The 15,005-nt window shown below is 39.3% G+C and overlaps 1 protein-coding gene across 4 annotated transcripts in view; it reads right to left on the minus strand.

The window, feature by feature from the left end:
* Positions 1–2,903: 2,903 nt before the first annotated feature.
* itsn1 (intersectin 1) overlaps positions 2,904–15,005 on the minus strand; it is a 53,188-nt gene continuing 41,086 nt past the window's right edge. For all 4 annotated transcript variants that reach the window (XM_015392397.1, XM_015392396.1, XM_015392395.1 and 1 more), the window contains 15 exons: positions 14,700–14,821; positions 13,134–13,240; positions 12,946–13,047; positions 12,782–12,863; positions 12,543–12,641; positions 12,373–12,456; positions 10,165–10,248; positions 8,887–9,018; positions 8,568–8,648; positions 8,360–8,481; positions 7,657–7,739; positions 7,500–7,583; positions 7,324–7,388; positions 3,597–3,705; positions 2,904–3,506 (listed from right to left, as the gene is read on the minus strand). In XM_015392397.1, coding sequence (XP_015247883.1) covers positions 3,358–3,506; positions 3,597–3,705; positions 7,324–7,388; positions 7,500–7,583; positions 7,657–7,739; positions 8,360–8,481; positions 8,568–8,648; positions 8,887–9,018; positions 10,165–10,248; positions 12,373–12,456; positions 12,543–12,641; positions 12,782–12,863; positions 12,946–13,047; positions 13,134–13,240; positions 14,700–14,821 — 1,505 coding nt within the window. In that variant the 3' untranslated portion in view covers positions 2,904–3,357. The remainder of the gene's footprint in view (positions 3,507–3,596; positions 3,706–7,323; positions 7,389–7,499; positions 7,584–7,656; positions 7,740–8,359; positions 8,482–8,567; positions 8,649–8,886; positions 9,019–10,164; positions 10,249–12,372; positions 12,457–12,542; positions 12,642–12,781; positions 12,864–12,945; positions 13,048–13,133; positions 13,241–14,699; positions 14,822–15,005) is intronic.

Consider the following 15,005-nt stretch of genomic DNA (forward strand, 5'->3'; position numbering starts at 1 on the left):
GTTCTTTGACAAACATGGATGCCTCCAGTAAAGCACATTAAAATGGAAATTACTCTGAATTAAAAACACTTAAAGTATCATTTATTGAACACTACATAATAATTTCATATTTAAAGTACTTTAAGAAGTTTGTATTCTGGATGTTACCGGACTTTTCCTTTAACACTGCTCTCCGCAGCGGCCAGCAGGGGGCCAAACGTTTCTGACAGCTGTGTATTTGCTGCATTTGCTTTAAATTAAATCTTCCCACACAAAACAATGAGCTCCAGTCTTGGTCCAAATGAATTTTATTCTGAACATTGAAAGACAAGTACGTACATCATCTTCTACAGTGATAGTTAACAACAGGCTTGTTGTTAAAGCTCCTCATATATTAACTCTCAGGTAACAGCAGTAATATACACAACCTGGAAGGTAAAGACAGTGAGAGCGGGCTCAAACTGGACTGGGTTAGCTTCAGTACGGTGTGAAGGGAAAGTTAAGAAGGGAAATCATTTATGCTCATCTTTACCGATTTCAGTCCGACAAAAACGCCAACATTCGTTCACACCTTTCGCAAACATTTAAGCTGCTGTTTAGACAGTGGCTGGTCACTAAGCTGTTTTGATATTGGTTATTTAGAATATACCTGTGGTCTTGGTATTAAATGAAAAACAACTAAAGCAATAAGCTAAATACCACATCTAAAACTACACTGCTGTTAGCTGTCCTGCTAGCTAACTTAGCTGCCATTTTGAATATTCAGAGCATTTAACTTAGATGAAGATCAATTCCTGATTATTTTGAATGTAGTAATGATGTCAATGATATGCTAAAAAGTGAAGTGGTTTAAGAGCTAATACTTTCCAAGAGATGTTAGCATGTTCTCTGTAAATGAACGAGGACTAATCAGCTTTCAGTCTTGGCTTTTTTTTCAAATTTTCATTTGAAAACCATGAAAGCTTTATTAGATGATTCGAGAAATAATAAATTGCATAATTTTCCATCTGTTCATCTTACATGAACTTCATGTAGCTTTTTAGCCAAAAAACTTTCTCACAAATTTTAACCTTTAGCTGATTTTAACATGTTTAATATAAGAATTATGCCAAAAACAATGTTTTTAATCGCCTTTTTAAAAACATTGACAAATCGATATCTTAATAAAGATTTTCTAATTAAACAAATAAGTTTTTCCTTCCGCAAGTTTTATTATACCTAAACAAGCACAGGGAAAAGATAAGGATTTTAATCCGTCTCTCTGCGGCTTTTTCTAGTCAACTTTGTGGTGGAGAGACACACTACTTGTTAAAAAGTTTAAACTGACACATCTTAGCAGTGATACTTAAACTACTTCTGCTTTGATATCGATATCCTTCATCATTCGGTGAATTATAAATCCGAACATAGCTCACATGTGGCGTTCCTCAAGGCACTATTCTGTGTCACTTTTTTTTCCCCAATAGCTGCCTTTTGCCTGGTTAAAATTTTAGATATCTGTGCTTGCACACAAAAAATGCCACTCACAATATGTCTGTTTTTCTACATCCCAGATATTATTTCTTCAATGTCTTTGTTGTATATGTAGATATTCTTATTTCAATAATTAAACAATCTTTTTTTGTAAGATTTTAATACTCAAATTGGATTCAGTGGTTGATCAACCAGTTGGTGTGTTTTGTTTATTTTCCACTTTATCTGTCATTTTTAGGGTCTTACTTTTGGCTTGTTTTGTTCTTCAAAGCTTGTTGCTGGAAAAAATGTTTTAATTTGTATTAAATATATGGAAACAGAAACACGAATAATGAACAGCTTTTAACTGTGTTTATAATTGTACATAGCTATAATGATGGTTTTTAATTGCAGCATTAAAAGCTAAATGAAAAATCTTATTTAGCTTTGACCTTGTTGATGAACATGTTATACGTCCTGCCTTTAAAGACTGGATTAGATTAAAATTGTCCATATCAAAGACCAATACATTTCTTTGTTAGGTTAATATGTTCATCTAAAGCTTCAGCAAGTCTTAAATATTTCAAACATTGCCACTGATCAGATCTATTAAAAAAACATCTGTTAAACCAGTTAATCAATTTTGACCGAATGTTTTAAATTCCAGGTTCACTTTTTGACTCTGACTATTCAAAATGGCCGCACATGGACAAATTTAACTTTGACAAATTTATGCTAAAATTTGCGGAGCAGTGTCTGCTTGTCTGACGTATATTAGTAGGATTTCTGTGCTGAGCTTCGTCAGCATTAAACTGGAAATAAATGTTTAACCGAGCTTCTCTGAAAACCCAAACCCATCGGCCCTCAATTTACCCCCCCTGCATAGTAATGACAGCTTAACTCAGCAGCAACACGTCAGAGTTGAGATGTGTGACAAAAAAAAAAAAAAAAGTTAAGACATTCTTGTTCACAGTACCTTGATTGAAATGAGCTTTCGTACCTGTTCACTGCATTGACTGTAACTTCATCTGCTGCAAATGGAGACACGTGGTGGATCATTTCCATTGAACACTTATCATATACTTGGTTAAAATCTGATTTGTTTTCAGCTTATTATCGTGGTTTTCAATACACCTGTACATATTAAGCACTTTCTGAGAAGACTGTTCAGTTAAAGTTAAAAGAAAAATGTCCAGATCCCTTTAGGTTCTGCAGCTCAGATCAAAATAATAAAAAAAAGAGTTAAGAGTCTGAGAAGCTGGTTGGACTAATAAAAAAACCCTTTCTAATCAGTCACACACAACCGTTATGTTTGGAGGGAGACAAGAAAGGAGGGATTGTCATCTGGATAAAGCAGAGGAGGCAGAAACAGCAGTCCCAGGTTCAACCGACTAGATGAGCGGACTGGGATTAACTGGACCAGAAACAGGTCTGCTGGAATGACTTCATCTTAGCTAAAACAGATAAAACTGTTTCTTTAAAATCTTGAAGCAGGGAAAGGACTGATTAGATGTGAGTGGAGCTCAGGTCTGCGTTTGTTAGCAGTAAATAGAGAACATCTAATCCTCTCTGGCTGCTTTTTATTAAATCTATACTTTATATTCATCCTAAATATTTGCAGTGAATGTAATGGAACTTAAGGACCCTAACCGTTAAAGAAAATCTTTATCTTTTTTAAATCTACCTCGTTAAACCTCATATACTCCCATTTATTGCTACCGTCTTCCAAATAATAAAAAAAGGTGATAATGGTGATATTTAGTTATGTTAGCACATTAGCCTCCCTAAGCTTTAACTGCATAATGAGTAACCTCAGCCTGTTCCTGGGTTCTGGTCCAGTCCATTCCAGTCCGGCTGCAGTTCCCAGTTCATTTCCCCCAGGTCAGCGCTTAGTCCAGTCCCTTCTGGTCCAACCCTTGGTGCGTTTCATGGTTCTTCAAACAGCTGGAGGTCCAGTCTAACCACGATCTCTCCTGTGGGAACTTCGTGTAGCAGCAGCCTCTTGGTGATTGGTCCCTTGGATCCCTGGTCCTTTTTAATTTCAGCCAATCGGATCTCAGTCCTGCCTAGGAAGTCTGCAGAGACACGATGGAGGTAAGAAAAATGGAAAATCCCTGATAACAGTAACAACGGATGATCTGAAAGGGTGTGAAAGGTTTACGGACCGTCAGGTGAGAACTGGTCTCGTTCAAACACAGTGATGCAGAGGACGTCCTGTTCAAGGTCCTTAATGAAAAACTGACAGTTGGAATTCCACTTGGGATTCAAGGTGTCCTGCCAACAAAAATAGAAACAACCATGAGGCTGACATTGAATTCACCTTCTCTACAGCCAGGCCCATAGCAACAAGGCAAGCAACTGCCAAGGGCCCCCGGCTGCCGGGCCCCCAGACAATGGCTGACCTGGATATAAATGGCATCTAAAGACTAACAGTGTGAGCACCAATGTCCCCTGTTGGTGCACAATACAATCTATAGTGTGTAAAATAAAATCCAACATAAACTGTAAATCAAATAGAACATTACATATTTTTCTAATTTGAATGCATCATTTTACAACCTGAAACCAGCAATGAAAACAGAAGATTTGTCCCAACTGAATTTCGTCACATAATATGAAGAAAGTGAGCAAATAAATATAGTAATAATAAAAAAGTGAAAAAGGAATGCATTCATTATTATTATATTTTGTTTGGGCGCTTATAGCATCTCAGCCTGCTGGATGCTGGATGTTCCAGTAGATTTCAGTGAGTAAACAAAATTTAACATTTTATTGATTAAACAAAATTCTACTGTTCTGGCGTATTAGGGGAGCGTTGGCCTAATAGTTAGAGCAGTGCGCTTCTGCTCTGAGAAGGTTGCAAGTACCAAGTTCGATGCCCTCTGCCTGCACTCTGGGTCTCTGAACTAAGACCCTTAATGCTGATGAAGATTCTCAGTCATCCAGGTCATAGTCATTCCGAAAAAATTCAAAAAATATCCACTGGACTTGGTTTCCAAGATTTGAAGACGTTTCGCCACCTCTCAAGGAAGCTTTCTCAATTCAATTTGAATTTTTACGGTAAGACCCTTAACCCCACATGCTCATCGGGCGCTGCACAATGGCAGCCCCCTGCTCCCCAAAGTTAAATGCAAAGAGGGAATTTCCTTGCGCTGTATATGACAGTGTAATGACAATAAAAAGCTGGAAGTAAAGTAGGATCTAGCTGCTCCTGAATGCCGGGTATATCTCTATCAAATCAGTTCTACAATAAAGATTAATACATTTAATAGTTGGATTTGGATGAATACGTTTAATAGAACGTCGGTCCCTTAAAAATATTCAGCAATAAATAAATAAATAATCCCACAGAAGGAATACTATGTTGCGGCCCAAATTATTTAGCAGTCTAGGCTTCCACTACAATGAAACTCACAGGTTTGCAACAGCCCTGCTGACTTAGATTTATTTTATCATTTTGTATACACAAGTGTAAACAAAAAGAAATTTCGTTTAGAACAGAAATTTCTTTTCTTAAAGTGCAGCCTTGGTAAGGTAAGCAGCAGTTGTTGTTGAGCTGCTACTACTGCCTCCAGCTCCTGCAGCACTCGCTTCTCCTGGTTCAGGGGAGGAAGAGGACGATGATGACGATGTTGTGAGAGTGGTAGCCCCCTGGGTAGAAGGGGCTGACGTGGTTGAAGCAGCAGTGGTGCCATCGGCATAATGGATGTCATTTTTTTCCAACATAATATAAGGGTTAATGATTCCAGGCAGCACCAGATCCTAGTGCTGGGCAGCACGGCTTACTTCACGTTTTTTACACAAGTTACGCACACGGCATTCAGTAAGCAAGTATGACTTGACCAGGCGTAAGTCTAGAAAAGCAAAACAAAAAAAAAGGCGTCCCATCAGGGAAAAGCGATCGAAAGTTTGGCTTCATTTTAAGGAAGAGAAAGGTGGCAACAAGGCGCTTTGCAATTATTACATCCACGGGAGGAAATCCATCCAACATGCAAAAAACACCTGCACACACAACATGGCATAGATTTTAACGAATGCCATGTTTTTGATGCTTCCAGACAGAAGCTAAAGTTACGACCAGCATGGAAGGAAACTCTGGTGGTAAGTAGCTATTTTTATATCACTGGCTGTGCTAAATTAACCTGACTCTGCCAGATGGATTTGCTCCGCATATCCGTATAGAAACCTTCCGTTGCAGTAATTTTGGGAAAGGGCGAAAATACAGGTTAGCTGATTGGCCTATGTTGGTGATAGACGGGCCAAATAAACCAATCAGATCAACGAAGCATATGATGTACTAACTGAGCGACGACAAAAACACAACCACAAGTCAGGCTACTCTTGCCGAAACCAGTCGGGAGAAGAGCAAAAACATCTTTTCCTCTGAGAAAAGCCTCCAGAGCAGTGTTTTGCTCTTCTTTCAGTGAAGAAATACTCTGTAATTCAGATAAAACTTGCTCGATAGCCACGCTAACGCTAGTTTCATCGGCTGAAGCCTCCATGTTCTTCAGACTGAACTGTCGCGCTTCTCGTTGCGTCACACCTCAACCCGCCTCAAAGCCAACACTGATTGGATGTTCGTTTGGTGAACGGCTCCAAATTTTATTTAACGGAGAGTCTCCAGATCAGGATGGTATCACGAGGCTACTGCTAAATGGGGTTCCTAGTGAATCATCTGACATTTCTGGAAATAAACCAGTTCCCTACCTCTCTTTGGGGCTATTTAACAAGCTATGAAGTTGCTCCGCAGTTCAGGGAGCGAGAGAAAGGTGATGCTCGTTTATTTAAATCAAGGGGAGATGAGTTTATTGTACAGTAATGCTTTTTCATTAAACGGATGCCTTCTCCATTAGATTTAGATGACTGTGATGAGCAGAGTCAGCTGGTTGGCTCAGAGGCTGTAGTTCCCGTTCACTGCCTTGTTTTCGCCGAGGCAGAAATAGAATGCTCCAGGCGAAGGTAGACGAATGTCACCGTGAACTCACCAAGTTCATTGTTTTACAGAATCGATAATAGAATCGATAAGGGAATCGGAATCGTGAAAATCTTATCAATTTCCAACCCTATAGATAAGTAAGAAACTGAAAAATTGATCCCCAGTAGACCAGCAGCACCTAGAGGTAATCAGCAACTTTTAAAATCCAAAGTGCCATCAGTCCAGCTGAGAGAAGTGTTTTAGAGTCGCAAAAATTATATAACCTTTAAATAAAGCATGGATTGTCTACTATATTCAAAAACAATCCACTGGACTTTGTTTCCAAGTTTGAAGATGTTTCGCTTCCCATCCAGGAAGCTTTTTCATTTCAAAGCTTCCTGGATGGGAAGCGAAACGTGGATAAGAATCTTCACCAGCATTTTCTACTACAGAAATTTATGTAATGTAAAAAAAAAAAACACACAAATAAAAACAAACACAAAGAAAAACATGTAATTTTGTTGTGAAACTTCTATCAAATATTGTCTAGAAAAAAACAACAACCAGAGCTTCAATGCCGGTCATTTATGTTCTGAGAGCCATTGCAGAGGTTCCACAGGTTGCAGACCCCCAGGCTGGACGGATGTCAAAGTAATCCGGATTGGTACTGGCTTAGAAAAAAAGCTATATGGGTGGATCTCTAGGATGTAACATTAGTTCTGTTTCATTTCGGGGTATCAGATAAAATAGTTCAGTAATGTTGCGTCTCACTCTTAAAGGGAACCTTTAATATTTGTTTGTAAACACATGAAAAGGTCTGCAGGCTTTAAACAACATCTTTGTTCCATTTTCGACTAAATCATCCTCAGATAATGAGATTTCCTTCTTCCTGTTCCATTTTCACCTCCAACCAGAAATAGTTGTTTTTCTCTCACTTTTATCCATGAAAAGCATAAGTTTAGGAATTGTTATCCTACCTGGACTGTTTTTGTGATATGGCACTGAGAACCCATGGTGACTTCACAGTAAGGGTTGCTTTTCCCTTCAAACAGAAAAACCGATGATTAATGAGCTAAAAGCAGATAAAGAAGCTACTGTGATGCTTCTTTCTGTTAGAGAGAGGCTTCCTGGCTCTCTGAATGTATTTACGAACCATGGGTGCGGCAGGGTTTGAGCTCGATCCCCTCCACGATGTTGACCATGAGTCTGCCGATCCCCGTGGCCCTCTGAGAACGGACTGAGACCAGGAGCACCACGTCAGCCACATTTGTTCATTAAAACCAGGAAAGCAGCTGAATGAGCTCACAAACCTAAATATGCCTTCTCCCTCTTCTTCTTCTCCGTTTCTATGAAGAGCTCGGAAGCAGCCTTAATCTTCTGAACCCAGGCCGTCCTGGATGGAGGTGAAGACAGAGGAAAGCATGTAATTATTAACAGGGTTTGTTCCTCATGGCTGCACATAGATCCAGTCTCTGTCACTGAGTTTAAGGAGTAAAGTTGGACTTATTTAAAGATCTAATGAGCTCCTGGGACATAACATCTGTGGACTATACTGGGGAAAATTCTCAGTCATTCAGTCAGTCATTAAAAAAAAAAAATAAAAATAACAATCCACTGGACTTTGTTTCCCTTGATCCCTTCCTGCCATCATCGCTACTCCAACCTCTTTACAGGGGAACAGACCTCGCCTCTTCAGCCAGGCCAACAATTCCCTTTAACAAACCCCCCTTTCAGACACTTAGACAGGTATGGGGCATTGCAGGCTAACAAAAAGCCAAATGACCCCCATTCAAAAGGGGTGGACCCTTTTGTCTGTTCCAATTTGCATGTTTTCCAAACAAAAACAAGGTTTTGTTGGGCTACTGTATAAAGCATGGAACTCAACACTATTTCTGACTATTTGAACAGAAAAATCTTTCTGGATGGGAAGAGAAACATCTTCAAACTAGGAAACAAAGTCCAGTGGATTGATTTTGAACTTTTTTTGAACATCTGTGGCTGGTTTTTTGGTACCTTTCATTGATGCTTTCGGCCCTGAGGGTGTAAACTCTGTCTATGTGAGAGATGTGGAACAAAGGCTCGTCTCCTGAAGGATCCGTTGGCAGCTTTACTAACACTTCGTTCAGAAAGATCGGCTGACGGAAACAAGAAGGACAATTACTTCCTGCTTAGTCGGGAAACAGGCTCAAATCTGGACTTTTCACCCAATTAATGATCTCACCGTTTTGTACATGCGATACAGCAGGTGGGTTTTGGAGGAGAAGACTTTGTCTGAACCTGAGGAGCCCAGAGGTTTGGTGACCTGTTGACAATCAGTTACAGTTAGTTTCAAACAGATCCAAAGATTTCCTGCAGACTAAATGTCTTCAGCCAGCAGTCAGCTTCAGAGAAAACAGATAAAGGGAAGCTCACTGGGCTCTTCAATGTTCTTTTTTTGTCTGTTGAAATGGCTCCATCTACAGGTTGCTCTATATCAGTAGCTCCAACCTTTTGTAAAGATGTTGACTCATAAAATAAGGGAAGTGAAAGTAAGGACTGGCCTGAGTGAGCAGGAGGAAGTCATTGAACAGGAAGCCGTAGAGCTCCTTGCTGCTCTTCGCTTTGAACAGCTTGCCGCTGTGGAGGAACTTCCTGGGACCCAGACAGTTGGTGACCGAGTTAAACACCAGTTGCTAAAAGACATGAAGAGACAAAAAAACAAAAAAACATCATTAAAGTTTTTTTCTGTAATCTTGTTTTAGTTACTAGTTACTAGTGAGATCAAAGCACAGCAACAACAAAACACTTGAAGTTTTACATTGTATTGATCTGACCAATGATCCATTTAAAACTGCTTTAACTACTAAACTACTAATAGATCTTAGTGCTGCTACTCTGGTTCACATCTGACTCAACAGACCGGGAATGGGCTTTAACCAACCATCATTCTGCTAGTCGATGAATCCGTCTAATAATACAAATAAATGCATGGAGGTGAGACATTATCCAACAGATAATGTCTCACCTCCATGCATGAAGCTGGTGCTGAACTGGAGAGCTCCTTCAGTGACAGACTGCTGCACCTTAAACACACCAGGGAGGACTGGAAGACTCTAGAACCACCACTGTTCCCAGCAACCTCAACAAGTTGCCACATTCATGCTGATTTTTGCACAGTTTCTACCTTAGTTAGTTAAATAACATGCTGCTGTCATTCTGCACATCTCTGATGTTGCTGCTATTTTCACATTTTCATTACTGTAAAAATGTTCATAGCTGCATATTGGTTATTTATTCTCCAGGTGAACAGTTTTTATATTGTTAAAAACACTTTACAGTACAGCATGTCATTTGTAGATTTTTCAACTCTTCACTATTATGTTATTCTTATACATTTTTCTAAGGTCCATATCCATGTGACCATTTTTTTCTAGAATCTTTTTGCTGCTGTAAACACCAGAATTTCCCCATTGTGGGACAATAAAGGGATTTTCTATTCTATTTTACTTTCTTATACTGTATCTTTTAATCACTTTTAAGTATAAGAATAAAGTTTTAGAAATAACCTTTTCACAGTCACCCCACTGGTGTTTCCGTGGAAATGGGGCGGGACCGTAATTCATTAACCGTGATTTGACGTTTGAGCTTATTTTGCTGAAATCTCTAGTTACAGCATTCAAAGCTAACTGATGTTTTGGAAGAAGGGGAATTGATAAGTTGGGTTAGTTTTGGCTACAAAATGATAACGTGATCAAACTATGTAGGAATAGCGATGTAGAAGTTTTGGCCATATGGTCCAGCCCTGTGTGAAAAAGAGGAGGTGTCTGCTGATGCCGTACCTCTGAGAGCCCCTCACACTGAACATGAGCCTGGATCCACTCCAGCCGGTCAGAGTTCTCCTTCTCTCTGACGCCTTCGTTCACCTTTAAACATAAACCATCAACACCTCACACACATCCTTCTACAGCACACAATTAAATAAATACATATTTGTAGATATTTCAATCAAAATGAGGGTATAAATGAATGACTGTAGAAGATAATTAGATAGATAAATGATTTTAAAAAAGTGATAGAAAATACGTCTACTTTGCTCAAAGATTCTGCACCAAGTTAAAGTGGATGAGTTTTATAAAACAAGCCAGTTTATTTTGTGAATTTAAAGATGGTGTAAAATATTTTTAAAGCTACATTTTCCTCATTATTTAGGAGATTGATGTGCGACTCCAGCTCACATCACTGGATGATCCATGGCTACGCTCACACTGCGGCTTTTCATGCTTGGGTCTGATCATTTTTAATGGAATATGAAAAAGGGGAAAAAAATTAAGTGTGATTGTCATTTGAAGTGTTCAATAAAGCTTAATTGAAAAAAACTAACAAAAAGCTCTGGATGCAGTTGTCTGTGTTACTAAACCCTTGTAATCCAATTAAACAGAGGGAGCTGAAAACGTTTCTATGGAAACTCATTATTGCTACTAGAAAGTAAAAAAATGAAACATGACAGGCTTTAATTATGAGATTTACAAAATTATAGTGATACAATTTAAAGTCCTAATTACAGGATTTAAAGTCTTACAGGAAAAGTGCGGCCATATTTAGAATTCAAACTTCTGAAAGTTCTTTAAATATGAAATTATTCCATCCTGTTCAATAAATGATCAGTGTTTTTAATTCAGAGCAATTTTCATGTGAATGTGCTTTACTGGAGGCATCCATGTTTGTCAAAGAACACTACTGCCACCTACTGGTTTGTGACGTCACGGTGCGGTATCGGCTGTTGATCAAGTCCCAGTGCTGTATCTGGTGTTTGTCACAACGCGCTATTATCCAAGTCATCTTGAAAACATTCTTCTTCCAAATGTTGGCTACATATTACGGGTTTTTTCTCTGGCCAGAAGTTCGATGGCAAATCCTCCCTCTTCAAGTTGGCGATCCAACGACCAACCCGTCCGTGGAGGATCAGGAATCAGAAAGGTGGAATAACTCTTTTTGTTCACTTTTACCCAATGTATTCTAACCTCCAGCTGCCATGCACGTGGGCATTGTCAGATTCACTATAGCTCTGGTGAATTTCAATGGTGAAGTCCTCTGGAAATCTTCAATAATTGTTGTTGATTGCAGATGTGTCTAGTAGTTCACATTGATTTTGCTTGTAAAGCGGGGAGAATGGCGCTAGGCTTACCGCACCGTGACATCACTGCTGGAAGATGGCAGGAGGGAGGGGCTACTATACTTGGGCAAAAATGGCCGCTCCCTGACTCAGTGATCGCAACGAAAATTATTATACTTTTTTTTTTCTGATTAACGCGAAATTCATTAAATCACTGCAAATGTGTTAGTTTTAGGTATAAATAATGATCCATTGATTATTGCTTGCTGATCAGACATTTCCTTTAAGGAATGATACAAACTCATAATTTCCACTTTCAAAATCATAATTATGAGATAAGTCTCAAAGGCTTTATTTTCACTTTCAAAGTTAAAATTCTTACTGTTTGATATCATGACTTTAATTTTCCTAATTATGGTTTTAAATGTAAATTATAATATAGCATGTCCATCTTTTAACCTTTAAGTAGTGGAAATAGACTTGATTAACAAAGAAGGAAGGTGAGAACAAACAGCATAAGTTCTAAAAGCCCAGCGGCTGTGCTGCAGGGAGCTGTCTGTGTAGCTGCAGGACTGGTAATGATGTAAAAGTGAGATAAAATGACCGTTCAGACTGAAGCCGCTTTGAAAAGCATCAGATCTGATTTAGTTTCACATACAGAAGTGGCTCAAATCCGAGTGCTTGGTGGATGAAATGATCAGAACTCGAGAGTTTGATCAAGGTGTTTTGGTTTGGGTCACATCGTCTTCTGTGTGAACGTAGCCAAAGAGACGCAGCTGGGAGGGCGCATAGCGAGGTGTTTCAGAGCAACGGCGCCGCTCAGAAAAAGACTAGATATTAAAATAAACATTGACCTGCAGCCAAAACCTATTATCAGCTAAAACAGTCCTCCAGCTGCAGGCGCCTGCCTCAGTGTGTGTTTCTGAAGGTCCACCTGTGAGCAGAGCTCCTCGGCTTTCTCCAGCGCAGCTTTCAGATGGCTGTGGTCTGGGTGAGACTCTGGAGTGTTTTCTAGGATCTGTCATCAAAACATCAAATAAAAACATTCATCTCACAGGGATTAGAGGGCCAAATGAATCTTCCATGTTTCTGTAGGATACCAACATTTTTGATGATGAGAGGGTAGCGTGTGACTCTCTGCATCGGTTTGAGGAGGAAACTGGACAGAGGCATTCCTTTGCACCTGGGATCCATGGCTAACCTCTGATGGAAACAGAAAACAATCCAACCTCAGTTTTCTTTTTCTATTCTCCTCCACACTGGAGTTCTGAAGCTATTTAAATGTTTTCTCAGGAGGTAAATCTGGCTTTAATTTAACAGCATAAACAGATTTAGAGTTTAACCTTGAGGAAGTCTTTGATCTCAGGATTGTCATCTGTTTTCTGCTGGATCAGCGTGGCCCCGTTCAGCTGACACGAGCAGAACCTGACAACACAAACAAAGATGGCTGCCTCAGTACCGTGCACCTTAAGGCCTTCCTGAGACCGACTCAGATCGCCTTCCTGACCTGATGTACGGCTGCATGTGGGGCAGCTGGTTGGTCAGGATGTCGCCGATCATCTTCACAGGCATCCGATCTCCAGACATCTTCTTCCTCACCCTGAGAGCCCTGCCAGGAAACGGCACCGTGTCACTGCCTCTATCCTCAGAACGCCTCACATCAGTGCGTCTGAGGAACTGAACCTTTTTCCTTACTTGAGGAGTTTGATGTTGCACATGATGAGCTCTTTCCAGTTGACGAAGATCATGGCCACTTCCTTCTCCGTCAGCAGCTCGCAGTCCAGCAGAGGCTTGTGGAAGATCTACGGAAACAGGAGAGAAACAACTAACGGCTGCCGTTAGAGCACCAAGGATTTCTTCCTCCTCCCTGGTGTAGGAGGGAATTTTGTTCCATTATTGTCGACCAAAAAGGATGCATTTTATAACGGGTTTATACAGGAAGGAGGAACTCTAATTTAATGTTTTTTAATGCTCTTTTAATGCTCTTAGAAATAATTTTAATGCCATCAATAAGTACCCATTACTCTCATATATATATATATATAAACACTGCAGCCATGTCCTGAATTTCTCGTTTTCAAGCCACTTATGTTAAAATTTGCATTTTCCCATTCTCTAGCTTTTTCTGTGCCTCGAGCTTCTGTTTTGAACATATGGCTTTAAGATCAACCAGTAGCAGTTCCACACAAACACGTGGAACCAGTTACATCTGATATATTCGACATTTTTTATCTTTTTTTAAATGCCATGATAATCTCATTTAATGAATTTTAATGCCAATTAAGGCCTTAATTTAAAAAATAATAATTTAATTACTTTTAATGATTTTTAATGACCCGCAGAAATCCTGTGTAAATGGAAATTAAAAATCATTTAACAGACATTTTCTACATTAAGACTTAACAGCATGGAGCTGTTGTGATTTCGCCTAAAAGGTGGCCTTACTAGTATTAACTCGGAGAATGGAGTGAATTTTGGTCCACTATTGTTGTGAGAGAAAAAAAGTCTTGCAAATACATTTTTTTTTAAAGTCTTGTGAATGCATCTCTCAGAGAAAGTAATCCAGGAATGAAAAGTTGAGAAATATCTAAAATAAAACAATATATATTTTTTTTCAAATTTAGTTTTTTCCCATTGAGTTTATGAATTGTGTCCTTCCCTTCTGAGGGCGGGCTTTCCTTTGGAGTGAGCAGTGAAGAAGCATTTCTATTAGTCTGCTGGAGATTAACAGCATGTTTATTGGTCAAGAGTGAGCGACAGTAATGGCTTTAAGTGAGGAAAACGCGTAAAACCCAATTAGAAAAGAATGCAATATCTTAAAAAATCTGAAAAAAAGATATGGCGATATAAGATATAGAAAAAGAAATCTGAGGAAACAGCTATGTTACTTTGAAAACTTTTTTTTCTTAATTAGTTATTCAAAGTTTTCTTTCTTGATTGCATTTATTCAAATGTAAAGGAACTAAATTTGTCCATAATGCTGATCTCCTACATAAAACAGAACGACAGAATCGGCACTGGGGGTTAAAACAACCGAGTTTCAACCCTAGATCCTTAAAAAGAGAAAATATCTGGAAACATCCTAGAATTGCCCCCAAAAAAGTGATTATCAGCCATTCTTGTTAACAATCAATTCTAGAAATTATATATTTAAGATCAATTTTTTAAAAACAGTTAAAGAAAGGTCAACCTGTAGCTTTACTCTAAAACAGCAAGATAAAGGCGCTCTGAAGGAATGGCGTCATAAACCCTGGTGTTTACCTCTGTGACGAGCTGCAGATCGTTGACGTAGTTCTCCTCTGTGACGATCAGCTCGTGGACGTAGCCCTGCCTCTTTCTCTCCATCGGACTCAGCATGTCCAGCAGGTGGAGGTCGGCGCACCCTGAGGTTTAAACACCACAGAAAAACACAGCTGCTGTCACCCTAGCTTTACGCCGCTAACCCGGCAAAGGGAAAAATAAGCCATGTTTAGGCATACATACCTCAGATCAATATAAGGACACCTTCTACATTAAAATGATGGCAAAGTTGGAACTAAGGTCATTTTCAAAACACCATTGAATTAT

This window comes from Cyprinodon variegatus, unplaced genomic scaffold, assembly GCF_000732505.1.
Source record: "Cyprinodon variegatus isolate N-32 unplaced genomic scaffold, C_variegatus-1.0 Scaffold589, whole genome shotgun sequence".
NCBI lineage: Eukaryota > Metazoa > Chordata > Actinopteri > Cyprinodontiformes > Cyprinodontidae > Cyprinodon > Cyprinodon variegatus.